General features: G+C 36.3%; 1 protein-coding gene across 1 annotated transcript in view; it reads right to left on the bottom strand.

Annotated features, from left to right (window-relative positions):
- Positions 1-2,152: 2,152 nt before the first annotated feature.
- Positions 2,153-25,374, bottom strand: part of LOC147382717 (E3 ubiquitin-protein ligase PRT1-like) — a 49,553-nt gene continuing 26,331 nt past the window's right edge. The window contains exons 4-7 of the mRNA XM_086427338.1: positions 15,460-15,837; positions 15,163-15,366; positions 2,878-2,999; positions 2,153-2,411 (exon numbers count right to left, since the gene is read on the bottom strand). Coding sequence (XP_086283464.1) covers positions 2,157-2,411; positions 2,878-2,999; positions 15,163-15,366; positions 15,460-15,837 — 959 coding nt within the window. The 3' untranslated portion in view covers positions 2,153-2,156. The remainder of the gene's footprint in view (positions 2,412-2,877; positions 3,000-15,162; positions 15,367-15,459; positions 15,838-25,374) is intronic.

Raw genomic sequence — 25,374 nt, 5'->3', positions numbered from 1 at the left:
GATTTTGGGTAAGGATTAAAAATTTGAGATTGAGTTGACGATTTGGGTTGTAGGATAGGTAAAGCCAAAAGTAAAAAATATATATTTTTTCTCTCAACAATCAAGAATCAAGAAAGGGGTTTCAAGAATCAAGAATTCAAGAAAATCAAGAACAAGGAACTAAAAAAAAAAAAAAGATTAAAAGAAAAGAAAATTATATTGGACTTACTATAAAATGACCTCACACTACACCCATTATTGGGAAGATCAAGCTCAAAGCTTTCTTTTTATTCATCATTCCAAAAAATTACAGCAAGAAACAAGTATTTATAACGTTCTCTAAACCCTAAATCTAATCTCAACCATTCAACTAAAATAATGAGATTCAATGGTTGAGACTAAAACTTAAAACTTAAATAAAACAAAATCAGAAATACCATCTATGTCCCAGAGATTCAATGGTTGAGATTAAAACTTAAAACAACTTAAATAAAACAAAATCAGAAATACCATCTATGTCCCAATCCCGTAACTTTATTTCTCATGAATTTTCCACCTATGAAAACTCATTAATAAATCAATATAAAATTACCAAATTGCCCCTAAATACCTATACTAACATTATAGGCTAATAAAACATCAAAACAAGCCCAAAAACATGAAAATAAAGTCCTAAAACATAAATCTAAATAAAAACTAAAATCTACTTTTTAAGATTTGATGTCCTCATCAATTTTCCTCGATTGGGAAAATTTCGCCACTGGCGAAATAAAATTGTAGTAATTCTCATCATCGATTGAGTTCCGCATTACTTATTCTACCAACTCTAATTTGACGTGGAGATGGAGGATGTGTGTTTTTGGAAGGAGAGCAAGGCCTTTTTTGGTGACTCTAGCTACTAATGGCTCTCCTACATTTCTCGAAGAGGTGGTTTGGTGGGCAAAGGTCTCTTCCAAGGTCGTCTTCTTCATTTGGACTACAGCTTTGGGGAGAACGATAACTATGGAACAATTGATTCGCAAGGGCTTCTGTGGAGCTAATTATTGTTTGTTGTGTAAAAGGAATGGCGAGTTGGTAGGTCATATCTTGCTTCACGGCAGACTAGCCTATAAGATTTGGCTGTACTTCTTTAGTAAGTTTGGGATATCAGATTGCCCCCCTAGTTCTGTTTGCGACTTATTCAAAGAGTTTCAAGGGTATTTTTCTTCGAAGATTTCATTGTAGATGGGAAGGGCTTGCTCTATTAAAATGGGGTAGATCTCCTTTGTACATGTTGCTTGGTGGGTCACCTAGCCCGACCTGGTTTTTTGCTGATAAATTTTTAGTTATAAAAAAAATTACAAGAATGTTGACATGTACCACAATTCGTTTTTAGCTTTTTAAGCTAGCATTAGGTGCTCTGTGTTTACACCATCACAAATGTAATGAAACATATGACATTTAAAAAAAAAAATCACAGTAACCCTTACTATATATGCCATTAAGAATTTTGAGAAAAAACAAATAAGAAAATTGTAAGGAGCTTTAAGCAAATAACCAAGGCTCTGTATGGAATCTTGGGAAAATTTTCCTAAAATGAAAATTTTATAGTTTTGAAAATTCTAAGTCTTTTTAGAGGAAGAATTTACCAAGCTTCCATAATGGGACTTAATTGTGAAGTAAGAAATAAATTTGAAAAAAAAAAAAAAAAGAATTCTATGTAGATGCATACATGCAGTATCTAGTCTATGTATCATTATCATATCATGTCCTCATTGACAAATTTAAGTATCCAGGTATCATAGCCAAGAAATCCTTATTCCATTAATATTTTGTATTATAATGTTATTATTTTAGCCTTATACACACAGGTATCACAATGATAAGGGGAGGCACTGCCAGCATCAGATAATAACATAAAAATGAACAAACCTTCTAAAAAATAGAAGAATTAGAAAGCAAGTACAAAAAATCCAACAAGAAGCCCTAACAAGACATCTCCTTGGCAGTTTTGAAATTGAGAACAAAGGAAGAGAGCACTAAGAGTGTAATGCTATCAAGCCAAACAAAGAGGTTCGAGAATTATAAATATTGGGGCAGATGGATCTATTCTTGGAAAACCATGCAAACTAAATTTCTTTCATCCATAACTTGGCAGTAAAAAAAAAATATAGAGTCGTCGAAGTGTACATACAGTTTTAAATGGCGGAATTGGGACCTGGTGGATCCTCTAGATCATCAGAAACTGAATGAGCAGCAAGAGTGTCATCATCGAAAAATACATTAGGTATCCTGTTTGACCGAACAAGCTCAAACCTATGCTCTGGCTTGTGCTGCTGATTGAATCGGCCTGGAAGCTTGGACCGACTATTATAACACTCTCCACACAGGTCGAAGCCTATTTCCTCCACACAATCTTTGCATTTGTATCTCTCCCCGATTATTGGAAACATCTGCAAAGAACAACCCAAATGGCAAAGAGCATGAGACAAAGGAGAAAAGTGCCACCAGCTTTTAAAGGGAGAGAGTATCAGATATCGCCCTATATAAAAAGATATATCATTAATCAATCAGCTTTTGGATGCAACATTTGATTGTTTGAAAAATGGTGGACACAACTTGACACTTCAAAAGTATTATTTTGAATCTGAAATAAATTTCAAGAAATGATTTTCCAATATAGAAAACTAGAGGCTAAATCCAGTCTGAAATGATTTTCCAACACCCAAGTGATTTCCATCACACCGACACAATATTACTTAAAGTATGCAAAACATCTATCTGATTTGCGGAAAGGAGATGATCCATTAGGGGCTTGATATTCAAAAGCAAAGCCCCTGCCTTCTAATTTTGTGGGTCAGCAAGATATACAAGCAAGGACATCGTTTCGTGTGCAAGAAATGATAAGTAAGATGTTACCCCACAATTATCACAACCAACTGCCAAATGAACCAATAACCCACGCTCACCCAACCGTGATAAGTAATTTTGGACAGGAGATGGTGAAGACAGGGTACCATTCTTCATGGCTTCTGTTGCACCTGAAAGTATACATCTTTCTAGTAAATGGTATTGGCAAGATATACCACATGCAGGCATTTAAATGTAGTGAAATTAATTATCCCAAAACAAATATTTCACGAAATGAAAAGTGATTTCCAATGAAATATATACAAAAAAGAAAATGTTGATTAAGTTCACTGTAGAGCCTTGTGGAAATGGAATTATTTCAGTAAATATTTATATAGTTTATAATCATATCAATAGCAGATTTCAATTAAAACGTTTTTATTTTAATATAAGGAATTACTTCGTCTTTAGGAACCTAGAAACTAAGAGGTATTACTTATTAGTAGCTTCCATCTTATTAATTAGCAAGTTGAGTAATAACGAGAGAGTAGAAGAACTGACATCCTCTTATATATGCAAGTAACATTTTTAGTTTTTATTGAATGGATTTTTTTTTTGTAAGTAAATTCAAAGTCCAAAAAAAAAAAAAAAAAAACAGAAGAGAAGATCACTAAGGATGATGAGAAGACATACTTAAAAGGAAGAAAACCAACACAAAGCATTAAGGACACAACTAATGACACTACAATACAAGCTCCCACTTAAACCACAAAAAAAAAAAAAATCCCCAAAAAAGAAGCTCTGAACATAGGGAACAGCTCACACCAAAAGAAAATAACCCCAAAATGGTTATAATAACGTTGAAGACAGTTCTTTCCACAAAAAATCCACCCATTTCTCTCCTTCCAGAAACACCACCAAGTGGCAAAGTGCATCAAAAACTAGGAAGACGCAAATCCTGGGAAAGGCTAAAAATAAAAAGATGTGATACCCCTCGCAATGACATTATCAAGGATCAAATCCTTTCCAAGACCGTTGGTAAATATTAAAAAAGAGACCTTTTAAGGATGTCTATTGCCCCCAATTTCTATGATAAGAATGAAGAACTATAATAAGAATATAAATCTCTATAAAAAGAGTTAATAGAAAATCTGCATTTCGAATCTTCAACCAAATCATGCGATCATCGTTTGACAAAGAGACGGGACAAAATCTGGCTAATAAGAACAACGATAGCCTCAATCTCCCAATTATTAAGGTTCCTCCTTAAACAAAGATCCCACGAGAAGCCAACCCTGTAGTGACTTGAAATTCAGTTTGAATCTCGAGAAAAATGGTCAAAGTTTTCAGATTTGGAGCAAAAATCCATTTTACAAACCATTGGATATATGGACTTCACCATTGGATTCAAAGGAAACTACAAACTTGATGAAACCTAGATTTTCTATTGTTAGCCATCAAATTTTACAAATTGACTTTTTTTACAAGCTAAATTTAACTCATGTTGATTGAAATTCATGCATATAGTTGGTTTAATAAATAATTTCTTGCATTTATTTTAATTACATAAATGAAAAAGTTCCGTTATAATTTATTTGTTTTAAATAAGTATATATTTCATGTATAAATTTCAAAATCTGCTTTTTTTATAAGAGTATTAATAAAGACTGGTTGAGGTAACCAGCAGGAAAAAGATACAATCAAAGGAGGAGATTCTCCCTCCAAACAAGCAAACTACTCCAATAGCCTCCAGCTAAATTAAAAACCCCATCCCACCTACTAATAAAATCCTCAAGGAAGACTGACCCCTCTAGCTCTTTGTACACTTTACACCAGAAGAAAAGAAAATACAAACCGAAATAAGTATATCCTCAATCTTCCCCTCAAAGATTCTGTCATTCCGCTCCTTCCACAACCCTCAAACAATGGAAAAATGGAGTAAAGCTCCATATGACTCGTTTAAACTTACAAAAGGAGTAATCAAACTGAACCCTCAACTCAAACACATCTCTGACCAACTGTTGGAGACACACCTTCCATCAATAAGAAAATTTGGGTGTTTAAGAGAATTGTCTTAAACTTGTTTTTCATATTCTTATTTTGGACACATATGATGGGGACATCAGATATCATGGGTCTATCCTATTTGAGACATAGTTTAGTATTAGTGCTTTTATTTTATTTTAATTATTGGACTATAGTTATGGACCTATTTCATTTTTCTTTGAATCCTATTTTTCTTACAAGTTTATTACTAGGTAATTTAAATTAGTGGGACTGGGCAAGTTTTTTCAAATTAGGAATTTTTCTATTTTTGGAAAGTTTCTATTTCGAAAAATACAGTATTTCGAGAAAGTTATCTTGGAGTACAAGGTATAGAGTCAAATTAGAAGTCCTTTAGATTTTAGCAACTTGTCTTTTCTATTTAAATAATGTAATAGATTGTTGGGAATTAAATTTTATGGAATAAAGAATTAGTTTCTTTCAATGTGTTTTCAGTGTGAATACTTTTCAATGGAGTTTTGTGGTATGAGTTCTCCATTATTCTTAATGCGATTCCAAGAAACCTTTAGAGTGATTCCAAAGTTTTTATCTTTAGAGTGATTCCAAAGTTTTATCCTTATGACCCTTATCTTTCTCTTCTAATCTTCTTTTTCTTTTCTTTAATTTTTCTAGTTCTTGATTTTCTTGAATTCAAGAACCCTTGAAATCTTCATTCTTTAATTCTTAAAACCCCAAACCTATTTGTTTTTTTTTTTTAATTTATTTATTCCTTATCCTAAACCTTTTTTCCTTATAAACCTAAACCCCTAAATCTAATAGCAAAACTTCATAATTAGACCCTACTACTCAATCCCTTTAGGGTTTACCCTAAACCATTACGGTACCCATATCGTGGCCCAAAGCCAAACTAGGTTTATCTATCTCTTATTTCATCTTCCCACCCATCTTGCATCAAAATATTTTAGAAAAAGGAATTTCAATATATATATTTTCAAGTTGTCTATACTTTTTTTTAAATAACATTTTATAAACTTTTACTGAAATAACATATTTTATAAACTTATATTTAAAAGAAATGAAAGAAATAAGATTTTATTGATTAACAAATAGAGAAATCAGGGATTTCTCTAGTATTGTTTATAGTATGTGTTGAGTGACTCCATTGAAAGAATTGAGTTGCTGCAGGCTATGCCACATAAGCCGAACTGATCAGATAGATAGATTGATTGAACGAAACGGAGGTTAATCATATGCACATGTTTTGTATTTTAAATTATAGAAAATTATTACAATAAAATACATAAATGTCTGTAATATATCAAAAAGTTAGCAAAAAAGTTAGCAAACTTCGGGGTAACTTCGGGTTTTGCAATTTGTTTTGAGGTGTTTCCTTTTCTTGGTGGTATGGGACACCTTGGAGTGCAACATCACTCTTGATATTCAGGATATTCTTTTCTATCTTTAAAGGAGAACCTTGTTTGTATTTTGATACCAGTTGTATAGCATGAAGATGTTTGAGATCCACATTGTATTGCTCTTGGGCTGTTGGTGATCACTGAGAGTTTACAGTCGCCCAATGATTAACCAACGTACTTCGTAGTATAAGGAGCTTTGAATTACGAAAAGGGGCATTGTATGACTTTTGAACTACGGAGAAAGGCATCGATGATGAAGAGCGATGAGAACACACAAGCACAACCAAATCCTTGAATACATCCACCCTTTGAGAAGCGTGATTTTCACTAGTTTCATACCATTGATTCAAGGTTGAATCCCCGCGCATTTTGGCTTGGAAGACATGATTACCCCTATCCAAGATAAAAAACTTCTCATGAACCTCTGAGATGAAAACCTCATCATATAGAGAAACACAAGAGTCTTGAACAATAAACTCCTCAAGGAGTTCTCACTACTTGTCATGCATTTTCTTCTTCCCTAGGACTACTGATATCAGTAGTTGATGACCTAGTCTTGCTCATCAACAAGTTGACCCCAAAGAAGAGATTTCCTTCAAGGAGAAGTCAAGCTTTCAATGTTCTTCTGGAATTCAAGGAAACTCTAGGTGGAGGTCTTGGAACATTCATTATCAACATCCCTATGTTGTCTTCCAAACATGTTGGAATCATAGTTGCATCACACGATTTACTAGGCATGAAACCCTTTTGATTACCTGATATTTGCGAAACTACCTTAAAAGAAAAAATGGATTCTTTTCCTTGAAATTGTAATTATCATTTTGATATATGCACAATGCATTGAATTGAGACTTCCTTGAGCGAGTTGAGATAAGAACCCGCAGCATTGACTTGCCTTTGAATGTGATCATGTAATAAAAGATGAGGCCCAGATGTAGAATTGAATTTTGTGCTCCCCTTTACATTGCAATGGACCCCAAGGAGATGCTTAAATTTCAGGAAACGATGGGACCTAAGGCTACATCCTTGTCCGCACAGAACTTATGAAGAGATGCAACTGCATTCAGGAAGTTCCTCTCTGAAAAATTCAGCAATCCTTTTGAACCATCATTTGATTTTTGAACAATTGTTATCCCACCTTTGACATTGTTAAAATAAGTCTATATATGTCTTTTTTAGTCTTTTCCTTTACTTAGATTTTGTAATACGTTTAAAGCCTAATTAGGGCTAATTAATGAATTAAAATCTATTCTCTCAATTTTATCTTGGTATCAGAGCCTCCCTCTCTACCTCCATCGACCTTCCACTACTTCTACGATCAACTCCATCGAACTATTCTTTCTTAAACAATACCCTACACCTCCTGTTTTTTCAAGTCATATCACCCCTACGGGGGTTATCTGTCGATACACACCCTAATCGCATCATGCGATAGGGAGTTAAAACCTGTTAGGAGCCTGTGATCAGACTGTATTTACGACACCCACGATGGCCTTGCAAGCCTTACGATAGCATTTTCAACATTGTACGATGCCAGTAGGTGGCTGTTTGAGCCCTGCGATCACAGCAGGTGATTGTTTTCAGCTTACGACACCAACTAGAGACTCCCCTGCCCTGTGCGACACAGCAAACTCTTGCTATAAGCCTTGCGATCAACTCCTCTTCCTTGTACGACACAGCAGACTGTTGTTATAGGTTTTGAACTACTGTTATAAACCTTGAAATCAACTCCCCTGCCTTGTGAAACACAACAAACTGCTGTTATAAGCTTTTTGAGGTCACAGCAGGTGGCGGCAGTTGTTTTGCATACCTACGGAAGCCTGTGGTTACAGTAGGGTGCTGCTTGAGGTTGTTCTAACAGCAGTATTATTCCTTGAGTTTCTACGTTTGCGCGAATGACTGCTTGGGTAACACAGTAGTGTTTAATCAGCTCTCACAAAAAAAATTTGATCGTGTATTGTCACCTTTAAGGTGCTGCGATCGCTTTATCCTAGGGAGTTGTGCCTTATCTTGCTTAAATTCTATTCCAATCACAGTACTTGAATTCGTTAATGGCCTCTGAAATATCCTCTTCCTCGATAATTGGTAATAGTAATGGATCGAGTGGTCCTCCTCACTCAACCGATTCTCTAGGCATTCAATTACTACCGTGAAATTAGACGGTCATAATTATCTCTTTTGGGCACGATCAGTTGAAATGTTCATTGGTGGAAAGGGGAAGATCGGTTACCTCACAGGGACAGACAAACAACCTGCACAGACCGACAGTTCTTACTCACATTGGTTTGCTAATGATTCTATGGTCCGTTCTTGGTTGGTTACTTCTATGCAACCACAAATTGCGGTTGGTTTTATGTTTTCCTTGACAACAAAACAAATATGGGATTCCGCAAAGAACATTTATTCTTAACGTCAGAACAACGTTAGAATTTTTAACTTGGAGCGTGAGATTTCTCGTCTTTCACAAGGAAACTCTTCAGTTATCACTTATATATCACAGCTACGCGCTCGGTGGGAAGAGCTGACCTTCTATTCCCCGTCCTATGCCTAGAAGGACCCTCTTGACGAGACATTATATGCATCGATTATGGACAAGAATTGGATTTTTCAATTTCTAGCTGGTCTCCTGGATGAGTTTGAGTATGCGAGAGTTCATCTATTGGGTATGGATCCTTTTCCATTCCTACAGACAGCGTATTCGTATGTCTTGACTGATGAGAGTCGTTGTGCAGCTGTCTTACCTCATACTTCAGGAAATCACTCTGCTATGCTTGCTCGCCTATCTTCTCCACAACCCTCCAATGGGTCTGAGCCTACCCGTCAGCAACATAAGTGTGATCATTATGGAAAGTTGGGTCATGTGAAGGCTCGATGTTATGCACTTCATTGTCGTCCTAATCAGCAACGTCAACAGTCTCATCGATCTTCAGCTCATATAGTTTCTCAGTCAATTACTAATTCAAAGCACCTCCTTCAACCACTACATCCTCATCAGATTCGATATCTTTATCCCAGGCTGAGCTTGACAAGTTCAGAAAATTCTTCAATCAGATGGAGACTTCATCTCAGCCAGTTTCTACGTTTGCTCACTCAGGTATTTTTGCATCTGCACACAGTGTTTCCTCCACTTCCTCACCATGGATCATTGATTCTGGTGCCTCCGATAACATGACCGGTACATCCTCCCTATTTAAAACTTAAAATGTTTGTTCTGGTCATTGCAAGGTTCGCCTTGCTGATGGTTCTTTGTCTTCTATAGCTGGTCAAAGTCATTTTCCTGTTACACCTTCTTTATCCTTAACTAACACACTGCATGTTCCTCAACTCACTACTAATCTTATATTTGTTAATAGCATTATAAAAAATTTGAATTGCAGTGTAATGTTTTATCCCTCTCATTGTGTCTTTCAGGATCTAGAGTCGAAGATGACGATTGGCACTGGACATGAAGTAAATGGACAGTAACTCTTGGACGTACCTGGTTTACCGAGCACCCATTCTATTACTCAGATTAGTAGTAGTAGTCAATCTAATAAGGCTCTTGTAATGCATTGGCACTAATGCTTAGGCCATATTTCTTTTGGATATTTGAAACACATATTCCCTGCTTTATTTTATTAATAAAATTTGCTTGATTTTACTACTTGTGATACTTGCCAATTAGCTAAACATGTGCGTTCTTCCTATCCTGTTAGTATGAATACTACTGCACCTGCTATATTTGACCTAATTCATTCTGATGTGTGTGGACCCTCCCCTGTCCCATCCACTCTTGGTTTTCGTTATTTTGTCTTATTTATTAATGACCACAGTCGTACCACTTGGGTCTATCTTATGAAACGTAAGAGTGAAATTTGTGGGATCTTTAAGCAATTTCTTGCTATGGTTTATACCCAGTTTGGTCGTACCGTCAAAACCTTTCGGTCTGATCATGGTACTGAGTACACCTAAAACTTTGTTTAGAGTCTGGCATTGAACATCAAATGTCTAATGTTAAGACTCCTCAAAAGAATGGTCATTCTGAAAGGAAAAATCGCCATATTCTAGATTTAGCTCGTGCTATTTCTATTGGTATGAACGTGCCCCAATCTTATTGGGCCGATGCCATTCTTACTGCGGTTTACCTTATTAATCGAACCCCCTCCCGGGTTCTTCAGTTTACCACGCCCTTTTCTCGGTTCTATCCAGATCGTCCCCTGTTTCCCCTTTCTCTGCGTGTGTTTGGGTGCGTCTGTTTTGTTCAAATTCTTGATCAAACTCGTACTAAACTTGGCCCTACGGCTCTAAAATGTATTTTTTTGAGTTATTCCTATACCCAGAAAGACTACCAGTGTTACCATCCTCCTTCTCGACAGCGTTTTTTTTCTCGAGATGTTTCCTTCTTTGAGCATACCCCATACTTAAATGGATCTGTTGGCACCCAATCTGAGTGGTTTCCCCTAACCTCCCCGGATGATCCCCTTCCTATTTCCTTTCCTCTTCCCTTACCCGTTCCTCCCTCTCTACCCCTTGTCGGTTTGTCACCTCCTCCTCTGCAGGTTTACTCTCGGCGTCCACGCGATACTACCATCACTTTTATGCCAGACCAGCTCATCTCTTTTCCTCCAGATCTGTGTCCCTTTCTTCCCTGTGATGATCGTCCTATTGCCACTCGTAAGGGTAAGCGCACTTGTACTTATCCTATTTCTAATTATGTATCTTATTTTTCTTTTCACCCTCCTATCGGAGTTTTCTTGCCTCTGTTTCCATTGTTTCTCTTCCTACTACTATTGCAGATGCTATTACACATCTTGAGTGGCGAGCTGCTATGATTGATGAGTTGACTGCTCTTGAAAAGACTTAGACTTGGGAACTCGTTCCTCTCCGACCTGGAAGGAAAGTTGTGGGATGTCGTTGGGTTTTCACACTTAAGCATAAACCGAATGGTTCTATTACTCGTTATAAGGCCCTTCTGGTGGCCAAAGGTTATACTCAGACTTATGGGCTAGATTATCAGGAGACACTTGCTCCGGTTGCCAAATTGACCACCATTCGCGTTCTTCTGTCTGTTGCAGCTATCAGAGACTGGCCTTTCTATCAATTAGATGTCAAGAATGCGTTTCTCAATGGTGATTTTTAGGAAGAGGTTTAAATGGTCTAACCTCCTGGGTTTCTTACACTTGCTTCTCCTACACATGTCTGTCGTCTTCACCGTTTTTTTTATGGTCTGAAACAGTCTCCTCGCACATGGTCTGAACGCTTTACTAAAGCTATGCATTAGTTTGGCCTTCATCACAGTTCGGCTGATCACACCCTTTTCTTGCGTCACTCTCAGGGTAGAACTGTTGCTCTGATTGTTTATGTTGATGATATTGTTCTTACTGGAGATGATGACGATGGCATTACTGAGGGAAAAACTTACTTAGGCCGTCAATTTGAGATTAAGGACCTTGGGCATCTTCGCTATTTTCTGGGTATTGAGGTTGCGCGGTCCCAGTCTGGTATATTTCTTTATCAGCAAAAGTATGTCCTTAATTTACTCCGTGACTCAATTCAGCTTGGTTCTCGTCCCGTTGATACTCCTATTGAGCAGAATCATAGGTTGGTTGATCCTGAGGGGGAGTGTGTGTTAGATATTGGGCAGTATTAGCGACTTGTGGGAAAATTGATCTATTTGTCTATGACTCGTCCAGACATTGCTTATGCTGTTAGTATTGTAAGTTAGTTTATGCACTCGCCTCGAACATCTCATCTAACTGCAGTTTATCGTATTCTCAGATATCTTAAGGGATGTCCTGGTCGAGGTATCTTGTTCAGTAATCATGGCCATTTTCGTGTTGACGCATGGACAGACATAGATTATGCTGGTTCAGTGACTGATAGACATTCTACTTCTGGGTACTGTACTAAAGTTGGTGGTAACTTGGTAACTTGGCGCTGTAAGAAGCAGGATGTGGTTTCTCGGTCGAGTGCTCAGTCAGAATACAGAGCCATGGCACTTGGAGTGTGTGAGCTATTGTGGCTCAAGATCTTATTAACTGATCTGTGTCTTCCTGTGCCAGTCTCATTCTTACTATATTGTGAGAATAAATCAGCTATTAACATAACGGCAAATCCAGTTCAGCATGACAGAACAAAGCATATCGAAGTTGACCGTCACTTCATTAGAGAAAAGATTGTTTCTGGACAGATTTGTACTCCCTTTGTTCCTACATCTCAACAACTTATTGATGTTCTTACTAAAGGTGTCAGTAAAACCACCTTTGAAGGTGTTCTGTCCAAGTTGGGCGTTATTGATATCCACGCACCAACTTGAAGGGGAGTGTTAAAATAAGTCTATATATGTCCTTTTTAGTCTTTTCCTCTACTTAGATGTTTGTAATACGTTTAAAGCCTAATTAGGGCTAATTAATGAATTAAAATCTAGTCTCTCAATTTTATCTGACATGGAGGGCATGTGGCACCCCAATAACACTTGAGCAACTTTTATCAACCCTCTAAGTCTAGTGTTGCATCTAAACCACAAGCCTGCATCTTAATTGATGCAAGGAAGATCAGAACCAGCTCTCAATCTTGCCAAATGGCTTTCAACTACCTTATTGGACCTATACAACTGCATAGCATTGACCCAACTATAGCTAAACTCAAATTAGGAAGTCAAGTTGATCCTAGAACTCATGAACCAATTTCATGCTCATCCCCCACTCATTGGGCCCGCCCAACCACAATTTGTCCCTGGAATAGCAACTCTGCTCTCACAGCATTAGTTGGTGATAGCTCTTACACCATAAGCAACAGTAAGCAATGCTAACCACCTCAGGGATCGGCAAGGTGCTCTCTCAATATGAATCACTAACTCAATCGCATAGGGGATCAGCAAAGCACTGAAACAAACACAGATGCAAGGGTCCTTCAATTTGCGATTAAGATGCAAACGCAGATACTCCTCCACCTCTAGAAGACCTCTCCAATAAACAAGTAGGACTTTAGTGATCTCAAAAACCAAACTCCAGCCACCACAGAAGCAAAGAGAAAGATGTAGCACCCACAACAATGGGATTTAGCTGGTACAGTCGCTCCTTCATACCCTTATCTTTTAGAAGAATCACCACCACTCAATCCAAATAACTAAAGAGAAGGGATGTTTGGAACAATACATGAGACCTCCACGATCCCATGAACTCCACCCATGGAAGATCCTGAGAATCAGTGATAAGCCACAGCGTTATCCCAATTCCTTTCACAAATTTGACACAATTAGTTGCCTCCAAATGAACTCTGCAAACTGTTCTAATGGGATAATCGCCTCCGACCTCTGGATATCTGATGGACATAACCCTAGAGGAAATGATACGCTCAACATTCTCAGATTCTTTCACCTAAATGACACCCAAATGATTATTCCCCTTTCAAGCTTCCTCAGCATCATGGACAGCAACACTGAGATGAGGCACTAGATTCATCGGAGCAGGCATGACAAGGTATTTTCTCCAAATCCATAATGATGGTGAGAAAGATCCCATCTAATTTCCTCAGCGACAGCCATCCATCCTGACCTATGTTGGCCTGCAAGGAAAACGAAAACCTCATTCATCCTTACCATTTGACAAAATCTTCATAATCTTTGATATTCCAAAACCAAAGCACTTCCTCCAGAACGCTTTCCCAAATCGTTGCAAACATGCTTTCTGAAGAACCATCTCCACTTTCACCATTTCCTCGTGCAAGAAAACACAATATTCTCTCCATTTCTTGATGACTTTGGACAGTAAGAACTCCCATACCAATGTACTATATTATATTGTGAGCTTCTTTTTAGGCTTTTTTGGTACATAGTTTCTCTTTCCAAAAGATGTCTGAAGTTTTTTTTATACTAGCCATAGGTCCATACAGTAAAAGGGGAAGAATTCATTATTGGGGGTCTGTAGAGACAGATCAATAGAAGGATTTTTGGAGAGAAAAGTGACTTCCAATTAAAACCTCCAATGCTGTTTGGAGATCAATGGTGGATTGGTGTCTTTTCTTTAAATGATTTAGGGAAGTGAGAATTGTAGAACTTCTAGGCAAGGGAATAACTTTTCTGTAGAAATTCAAAGCAGGTTGTGAAGACCCAGAAGAAACCGAAGGAATAGTGAATACACTTGATTATGTTGCAAGTACGTTACTATCAATTACGTTTCTGTTCTGACTTCCAAGATGGGTGTCAATGAAGTGGAACATTACTCTGCAAATGCACTTAAATGGTTGAGATGTTATGGGGGTTTACCTTTGGAGGCATGCTAATGCTATCCACTATACTTTTATTAGTTGATGAGAAGAAGATATATAATTTAATTCAGTACTCCAGATTCCTCACGCTAAAGAAGGGTGTGAACAAAAAATAAATAAATAAGTAGAAGCCCAGGAAAATTTTGAAAGTTCTTTCACTTTTTTTTTTTTTTTTGCTTATCGTGGCTCCACCCTTCAGGTGAGACTAATCCCACGGTCACACACACCGCCAGACTATACTCAACTTATCAAGCTGGCACCTTCATATATTAATACAAAACTCTTATATAGTTACTCAGCCAAACAAAAAGACCTGGGTTTTCAAAAGCCGCCTACACCTCTTACTGAGCATGACCATATATGCATATATATTATATTTTTTTGATCAGCATGGGTATCCCCACCTTCGAGTCCCACGGTCACACGCATCACCCCCTCGGAAAGTCCTACGTGCATTTGGTTGAGTCGAGGGTCAACTGGACCATGGAGGGTGGCCCCAAGGAATTCATTGCTTCGTGGGGTTTCAAACACTTGACCTACCTTTCCTAAAGAGCTTATCAAGGTTCGGCTTGCCGCTAGGCCAACCCCTTGGGGTTAACATGTATGCATATATGTATGTATGCAAGTAATTTGAAAATATAAAATTAATATCATTAAAAGGTAAACATAATACAATAATGAAACATACAGGCAGATGGACTCTCCTGCTGACAATGGATGGATTTGAGCTGAACTGCCTGTTTTCTCAATTCGTACTCCTGGGGAAATTGTTCCTCCAAGAAATGATCAAGCTCCAAACAAACTTTTGGGGAACCTTTTGGATGTGTACATTGACAAAGTTGACATTTGGGTTTTACATTCATGGGGGTAACTAAACAAGATTCGCAATAGACTGCAGAAAACAGACATCGGATCAGTCTGAATATATTTGATTTCCTGACATAAAGCAAAAGTTGACATGATTAACTTAGTGGAAAAGTTTTACCATGGCCACAATTAAGAACTGCAGGGCGAAAAAGAAGTTGCTTGCATGCAGCACATAGTGCATCACTGATGGAAATTGGCTCACAATCTCCATCCTTCAGATTATTTTCTGAAATTTTATTTTCTTCAAAACCTATATCTCTCGTGGCTTCAAATTCCCCTGCATAAGTTTCTCCATGAATATTTGCAGTATTGCCATGCAACAACCCATCGAAATTTCTCTGCTCCCCAATGGTAGAAGGGTTAATTTTCCCAGTCTGAGAGCACATGTTGGAGGAAGTGGAAGAGGGAACCAAGAAATCCAATTCTTTATGAGTATGAGAGCTGGTTAATTGGTCACCAAACTGAGGTGAAAAAAGACCAAGTTCCATTTCTTCTTCTGTGAGAACAATATATAAATCATTAAATAGAACCATCAATAACTGAGTGAATGCAATGAAAGAATGAATTTAGTAGAAGTTAACTAGTGCAAACTACTTAAGATCAATGCTTTAATAGTCAAGTAGTAATGTCACTGTTCACAAAGGGATGCAAAATTAGATTATAATTGATTCACAAGGAAATGCATCCATTAGGCAAGGCTCATGTGATCATACATAATACTTTGTTAAAGAAAAGTAAGAAAAGAAAGAAACTTTCTGTGAGTACTCACAATTCAAAGATAGCAAACCACCAGATCTTAAACACATATATCAATTTTCAAGATTATTGAGTCTTTCAATGTCCCCCAAGCTGATTGTAGAAGACAAAGATGGTGGAGATCTAAAGAACCTATATACCAGAATGTCCACATTTGACCCCTTCATCCTAAAGGGGAGCTTGATGAGTGACATACAACTTCATGTTTGCAAGGCAAAAAAGCATCCTTCAAGAACATATAAGCTTTTAAAAACCACAGAACATGCAATCATTGAAAATAAATAAATGAGTAGTACAACACGGCAGCAAAAATGGAAAAATAATTCTCCAGATGATGCTGTCAACATGTGGAAGAAAATTGCATAAAGGACAAAAAAAAAAAAAAAAAAGCAACTCTATGTTTAGAAACTATTATCTGGTGCCTCTTCCTTTCCTGCTCCTATTGAAGATGCCTTCACCTCTGCTTCCCCTGCACCTAGAGGATCTAACACTGATGGTGACTATAGATCTGGAATTTACTTAGATGCTGGTTATAAATGCTACTCAATCTGTTACTTGGGACTAAAAACCTGCTCCTGCCTTTGCTTCTAATGATAGAAAGGAAGGATGAGTGCTAGACTAACGCCCGAAAAAACCTAGTACTACACTAACAAGCAGGGACAAAGGTAGGATAGGTAAATACATCAAATCAAGTGTAATCCGACATAGATAGAGCAGCCTGTGATTGAGCGAAAGAGATGAAACACGTGAAATTGCACCTTGAATAGTATTCTAGTCCTAGAGAGGGGTGGGGGTGACTAGGACTTTTAAACTTTTCACAAGAGATTTTTTAATCTAAGTCCTAAGAAGGGTTGTGCAAGTGAGCTACAACCTAAATTTAACCTCCTAAACAAATTTCAACACCTGGTCATATCAACATTAATAGCTTGATGCAGGATCGTGAATGTTACCCTAGGATGATAAATTTGAGATCAGACTGAATTAACATAAGCAATGCAAATATAAATCATTAACTCATACATTCATGGATATGCAAGAGAATCCAAAAGATAATCAACATAGTCCTAAGGTTCGTCACAATTCCACAGTACTAGTTATTCAAGTACTAACAATAAGTTCCAATGGAAGACAAGTCTTCCTCTAGCCTAGGATTTCAATTAGACGTTCTAAACAGATTTTTAAGCTTAATTTTAATGCAAAAATAGCCAAATAAGTGGTGTTGATTTATGGGAGTAGCAAGCTAACAATGTTTGGAGAAGTTGTAGGCTAAAAAAAATGGAAGGTGATTAGGGTGTTTTGGGTGGTAAGGAAAGATGTGGTTCAAGTGGGAAGGGTTAGGTCAGGTTTTTATGGGTATTAGGGTTAGGTTTCAACGGAGAAGAGAATGTCAATGGGGTTTTGGTTTATAAAGTGGATTGGCTAGGGTTTATGAATGTTTTAGAGGTTCAAAACAGAAATTTAATAGAGAAAGTGAGAAAGAAAATGCTAAGAAAAAAAAAACAAATACCTACCTCGATTGAGAAATCGATAGAGAAAACAAATGTTACCTTACACTCACTCCAAAATGGCCTCACACCACACCATTAATGAGAATATCAAAGCTTCAATCTCAATTTTATTCATCATTAGTCCAATAGAGTTTGGCTTGGCCCATTGATTTCATCTTTGGCAAACCTCACTCTATGACCTTCAAACATCTCATGCCACTCAAAAAAGTGGTCCATGTTTGACAACCAGTCAAGAAAGGCCTTTAGATCAACTTGTCCATCAAAGTTTGGGGCCTCAATCTTGACGCTACGCATGACTCTATCATCATGATCATAAGGATCTTGAACCTCAACACGGCGTGGTGGAAGTAATCTACCTCATCCTCCACCTTGACCTAAATTTGGACCTCTACCTTGACCTAAAATATGGTCCTCAATGTCATCTAAGGCATTAGGTTTGTTTTGTAAGGCAGGCTCCAAAGTGGTCAAACAAGCATTGATATCAGTGGTATTTTGAGCCACATAGTTTGAAAGGGATGCAACTACTCGGGTAAGCTCAGCTAGATCCCTCCCAAACTTAACACTATGAGTGGACATATGCAACCTAAGATTATGGTTTCCTAGAAGTTAATGCTATGCACAAGATAATCTCTATGAATCCTAATCTAAATGCGTGAAGACAAGAAATCAAAGCTAAACTCAAGCTTTGATACCAAAGTTGATGTAAAACGATGAGGGGAGATAAGAAAATGGAATTTTATTTAAGCAAAATAGGGGAATTAGGGAAATTTGATTGTGGATTGGATTAAAGATTTGGGGAACAATAGGAGATAAGAAAATGGAATTTGATTTTGATTTTGGGCAAGTATGATCACAATCTACAATCTCAATGTAAGAAAATGGAATTTGATTTTAGATTTTGGACAAGTATGACCACAATCTCTATGAAAATGGTTATAGGTTAAGGTTTTATAGGGTAAGAAAGGGATTAAAAGTTAAGGTTTATTGGGAATAATTAAGGGTTAAAATAAAATGGATTTCAAGAATCAAAAATCAAAGATCAAGGATTAAGAATCAAGAATCAAGAAAGGGATTTCAAAAATCAAAAATTAAGAAAGTTAAGAGAAAATAATATAAAAAAAACAAATAAAGATTAGAGGGGGAAAAAAAAGAATAGAAAGATAGAACCTTAGAATCACACCAAGGGTTTCTTGGAATCACACCAAGAATGGTGGAGAACTAACTTAACTCCATTAAAGAAACTCATTATTTATTCATCAAATCTTCATTGCTCATTCATCAAATCTTCATTGCTCATTCATTCATAAAAAAAAAACCTAATACAATCTACACAAAGAAAATAAATTTAAGAATCCTAATCAAACTAAAATACCAAATAAATAAATCTAATTTTCATAACTTTCTCTCTCCTAAATTTCAAACCCTAATAAAGTTTAATAAAAGACCAAGTAAAATTACTAAACTGCCTTTAAATATTATATTAAGATCATGGGCCAATAAAATATCAAAATAAGCCCAAAAAATATGAAAATAAAACTTTAAAACAAAAATCAAAATAAAAACTAAAATCTACTCTTTAAAATTTGATGTCTCCATCAATTCTCCTTGACTGGGAAGATTTTGCCACTGACGAAATAAAATTCTAGTAATTCTCATCATCCGTTGTGTTCCGCATTATTCTCATCTAGTTGGAGAAAACTCATCTTCAAGTTTTAAAGTATTTGAGAATGATTATGACAATTTGTGGTTCATCCCTTAAGGTGAAGATTCGTCCTTGTGTCTTGAACTTATATTGAACTATTAACTTCAAATTGCGATCTTCTATCTTGGCAAAATCTCCATTGTACCTGTTTGAGATGATAGAACAACTGCATTATGAACACAAATTGTAGACGTTGTCTCCAAAAGTTCTTTAGGCTCTTTTGACATATTTTCCACTTCATAATCTTGGTCTCACATTGATTCTAGAGTTGTAAGCACATCGTCTTTTGAAGTTGATGTTTGATCCATATTTTCTTCAATTGCACTTGGACTAATGGTATCACATGAATTGATTTCCATGGACATGCCTTAAGTAAATATTGCCTACCTAAAGTAACATAATATTTCGCTCCACATCAAACCCAGTTTGTACATGTGAGATCCAACCTCAACCTAACACAATATGACAATCTTTTAGAAGAACCACCTTACACCCAGCACCATGGATAAAACTTCCCTGACAAAACTAAACGACATAACCGTAATCACGGTAACCAAAATAAGTCTTATCTTCAACATTATGCAAAATCTTCTCAGAAAAATTTGTGAAAATCAAGTTTTCCTTGTATTCATCACTACACAAGGAATGACTTCCTAGAAGATAAAACAAATCTGATTCTGACTTCCCATGCCATCTTTATCTATTTCAGGTTTAGCTTTGATACCAAATATGATGTAGAATGATGAGGGGAGATAAGAAAATGAAATTTGATTTTGGATTTTGGGCAAGTATGACCACAATCTCAATGAAAATGGTTAAAGGTTAAGATTTTATAGGGTAAGGAAGGGATTAAAGATTAAGGTTTATTGGACAATAATTAAGGGTTAAAATAAAATGGCTTTCAAGAATCAAAAATCAAGGATCAAGGATCAAAAATCAAAAATCAAGAATCAAAGACCAAGGATTAAGAATCAAGAATCAAGAATCAAGAAAGGGTTTTCAAGAATAAAAAATTAAGAAAGTTAAGAGAAAATAATAAAAAGAAACAAATGAAGATTAGAGGGAAAAAAAAAGGGAATAGAAAGATAGAACCTTAGAATCACACCAAGGGTTTCTTAAAATCACACAAAGAATGGTGAACTTACTTCACTCCATTAAAGAAACTCATTCTTTATTCATCAAATCTTCATTGCTCATTCATTCATAAAAAAAACCCTAATACAATCTATACAAAGAAAATAAATTTAAGAATCCTAGTTAAACTAAAATACCAAATAAATAAATCTAATTTTCGTAACTTTCTCTCTCCTAAATTTCAAACCCTAATAAAGTAAAATAAAAAACCAAGTAAAGTTACTAAACTGCCCCTAAATATTATAGTAAGACCATGGGCCAAATATCAAAATAAGCCCAAAAAACATCAAAATAAAATCCTAAAACAGAATTCTAAATAAAAACTAAAATCTACTCTTTAAGATTTGAGGTCCCTATTAGAAATACATGCATTCACATGAGAATTAACACTGAAAGATGAAATCAAGAATGGAAGTTCAATCAAGAATATTATCAAAAAATTAAAGCACACAAGATTTATAGTGGTTCAACTAAATGCCTACATCCACTCCTAAAGGTTCCCTCATGTAGGGTCTTGGCTTTCCACTATCTAGAGATCTATGGTTCCCCTCAAACCTTTTACAACTAATTTTTCAAGGACAAATGACTAAACCTAACATAAGAGATGGAAATCCAACCCACTCACACCATGGTCTTGAACTAGGCAAACCAAGAACTTGAACTTAGGGATGTATTCCCAAACTTCTAGGTTTTTTACCAAGGAAAATCCAACAAACCCACAATTGATTGAGAGTTGGGTTATCTGCCTCCACTCCTAGGTGTCACGTGCACATGAATTGTGCCCTAGTTCGACACATGGCCCTCTTATATTCATAGTTGCACCTTTCCCCATCAGATCGATCTTTTGGGGTAAATGGTTCGTCAACATGGTATCAATGCGTTATATTTGTATAGGTCACAGGTTCGAGTCTCTTCAAAGGAAGTTTCCACCCTTATGGGTGAGGGGGGGTCTTGAGTGCTGTTTTATCTGCCTCCACTTCAGCGTGTCACATGCTCACGTATCGTGCCCCAATTCGACCAGTAACCTAATATTCTTAGTTGCGCCTTCCCCATCAGATCGGTATTTTAGGGTAAATGGTTGTCAACATGGCATCAAAGCACTAGGTTCGTATAAGTCACATATTTGAGTCTTCTCGAAGGAATTTTTCACCCTTACAGGTGAGGGGCGCGTGTCACGTGCTCACTTGTCGTGCCCCAGTTCAACCCGTTACCTCATAGTTGCAGCTTTCCCCATCATATTTGATCTTTTGGGGTAAATGGTTTGTCAACACAACTCACTCTCGTTTGGTGCACCCAAGAGCTTGTTTTTCCAAATGGAAACAAAGAAACCCAAAAAACACAGAGAATAGAAGAGTGGCCATGTTGTGTAGACTCTTTCCTTTAGATAAAGTGTACCAATGTAGCTTAAAAGACTTGAATCTTCAATGCTTCAAGTAAATTCCAGCTCCAATCATCTTTAGCTTGCTCCAAATGATGTCCAACGAGTACATAGGTAAGATTGTGCCAAAGATGTAGATGGAGAAGGTTGAAGCTCAAGGTCTAGGCTAGAACCTAGGGTTCTTCATAGAAACAAGTAGGGTTCTTAAGATCTTAGGGTTTGGAGAAGATGTGTAAAGGTTGTGTGTGCAAGTGTAGGCGCACAACTCTCCAATGGCTCGGGCAAAAGACCTCAAGAGGCTAGGGCTATATTTAAAGAACTTTGAAAGTAACGGCCATGTTCGGTTAGCTGAAAGTCTAACAACTATTTTTGGAAATTTTGTTTTGGTTAGCCAAGGCTGACTGAGGACTTAAGAGCCAAAATATAATACCTCTGGAGTTATAACCGAGAGCTCTTCAGTAAGTCGAAGAGGCTAGTTCAGTTAGCTGAAGCTAACCGAGAGATTTCATAGCAATATATACTCTCTAGAATTCTAACCAAGATTAGTCGAAGGTCAGCCTTCGATTAGCTGAAAAGGCTATTCAAAGCTAACTGAGAGGATAACCAAAGGAACAAAAAATTTCTGATTTTAAGGCCACTTATCTTAGAGCTTTTCTAACCTAAAGATGAGTTCCTAAGTCACCCAATTTAAGTCCAAGAGAGTCTTAACGTTTTCTAGGTAGGCACATCCTCAAATTTACCTTTAGGGAATAATGTTTAAGGTGGTGAATCTGATAACGTTCTAGGAGCACAAGGAGACCTTCACACACATTGGTCATGGAAGTGACAACAAAGAAACTCTGGAATTAACAACGCGTACCACGAAAGCAAAAAAAATATAGTTCATACTAGTTATAATGAATTATATAATTCTAATGCACAATACTGACTATGCATACAACTCAAAAGGTGGAAAGACAGGATCTATTATGAAAAAATGCTATTGATTCTAGTAGGCTTAATAGATTAGCAAAAGATTATCCACATTATACAATAAAGCAATAGCATGACTTGTTGCCATTGAAGACCATAGAAGGAATTTTATTACAACTATTTGTGGAACATGATTTTAGCTATTAACAATAAATTGAAACAGGTATGCTCCTCCACTTAACAATAACTTTTTGATATCCTCCATATCGAGTTGAAACCACTTGATGATCCAAGAGATCCTTTATTTCTACTAACGTTTGAAGTATAATAAGTAAAGGCAAATGTCTAGGAAATTGTGACGGAAAAAGACATGGTCATAGGGGCTAGGTCAAAAATAGGAGTTGAGGGTTTAAGGTAATGATCAAGAGAATGATTATTTGGTGGCACTTGCTAAGTGTCTAAAAATTTGTATTTTCTCATTATTTTATAGAGCACTCAACCTTATTTTCTAACCTAAAGCTACGATTTCTTCATGAACACAAGCATTATAGTTAATTCATCATAAATAACATTTTATTGACTAAATTGCATGTATTTTCACAAATTTCGAGGGTTTGATTATAAGTCCATTTTTTGCAGGCAAAATTGAAGAATCAAAGAATGGGAAAAGCCACCAATAATGATGATAACTATGAATGTTCCCACGATTTTGTTCACTGCATGAGAACTTACATGGAATAGAAGTTACAAAAAATCTCGAGTACCAATACGATGCCTTATTTCATACTTGCTAATGAATCCAAATCCTTTATTCCAGTTAGCTACTATGAACTGTTGGGTAGAGCTCTGGTAAAAGCCAATTTTCTTGGCTCATAAAATATATAACGAAAAGGAAGCGTGTGAATCAATAGATTCAAGCTTGGAAAATAAAGAAAAAATAGAAAAAATAAATTGAAACAATAGAAATAGCTAAATTCAGAATTTATCAAATGAATATTATCTCAAAATACGTATGTGAAGCTCCTTATATATATAACTTCATCATAACAACTTAGAAACCTTCTAAAATACCAAAAATTTAACATTCCTAGCCTATCTATAACATAATAACAACTTTCTAATTCTATTGTAACTCAATTTGGATACTTCTAAGCACTTCTAATTACAGTCTAAATAATAAAAACAAATTAAAAACTAATGAGGAGGAATTGTACTCTTAAAATAACTATGAAATGAAAATCCAACTAGAACTGGAAAATATAAATCCTACTAAAACTAGAAAATAGAAATAAATCCTACTAGAATTAGGAAACTACTTAACAATCTAACCGAATCTATAGATGTCCTACATCAATATATTGCCCAATTCCAAAATGCTGCTAAATCCTTTTTAGTGCATGTCAACAAGAGCAAGCTCATGGAGTAATTTAGATACCAACTGTATTGAGTGTCCAGAGTGTCAAAAGTTTATTTGTTTGGATTGCGGGGAGTCATGGCATTCTTCAATGAGTTGTGAGAAGTATCATAACCTAACCATAGGGAAGAGGGATACTGGGGACATAACTTTGCATCGACTGGCACAAAATAAGAAGTTAAGGCAGTGCCAACAATGTTGGAGGATGATCGAGCGTACACAAGGCTGCTACCACATGAGTTGTTGGTACATGCATGAGTTTTGCTAATCCTGTGGTGCTAAATATAGGAATAAACAACAGACATGCCAATGTGCCTTTTGGGACGAAGATAGTTTTGACAATCAGGTTACCCAATCTAACGACAACTCAAGACGGTGGAGATGGGATTCTTTCAATTCACTTCCCATATTTATGGATTTATATACAGATAAAGAACGATCACAACTAGAAATGATCCAGAGGTTTCTCGCTAGGGATTTTGATTCGAGCAATCATCAATCTTATAAAAGAAAATGGAATTTGATTTTGAAAAAATTAGGGATTTAGGGGAAATCTAGTTGGAGATTGGGTTAAGGATTAAGGATTTGGGTGACAATTGCAAAACGTTTTTGGTTGAGGGTATTTGGATTGAAGAGGGTTTAGGGTATTTGGGTGAATTTGATTTTTGGATTTTGAGCAAGTATGATCCATGTAAGAAAATGAAATTTGATTTTGGATTTTGGGCAAGTATTGACCATAATCTCAATGTAAGAAAATGAAATTTGATTTTGGTAAGAAAAATGGGGATTTAGGGTATTTGGGTATAGGGTAGATTTGGTTTAGGAGATTAATGAAGTAAGGATTAAAGAAAGTGGGGAAGGATTAAAAGGTAAAACAAAATAGGGTTCATAGGGTTCAAGAATCAAAAATCAAGAATCAAGAAAGGGATTCAAGAATCAAGAACAAATGATTTAAAGAAAATCAAGAACATGATTCTTGATGGATTCAAGAATTCAGGATTTCAAGAATAGCAAGAAAATTAAAAGAATAAATAAATAAATAAAAATTAGAAGAAGAAAGAGATATTGAACTCACTCTAAAATGGCCTCACACCACACTTATTGCTGGGAAGATCAAGCTTAAGCTTTCTTTTTGTTCATCATTATTCATTCATTATTATAAAAAAAACCCTAATACAGTCTATATAAAGAAAATAAATTTAAGAATCCTAGTCAAACTAAATACCAAA

The sequence above is a fragment of the Akebia trifoliata genome, chromosome 16 (assembly GCF_017979445.1).
Source record: "Akebia trifoliata isolate Shusen 1 chromosome 16, ASM1797944v1, whole genome shotgun sequence".
NCBI lineage: Eukaryota > Viridiplantae > Streptophyta > Magnoliopsida > Ranunculales > Lardizabalaceae > Akebia > Akebia trifoliata.
This window is presented reverse-complemented; position numbering and strand designations above follow the sequence as displayed.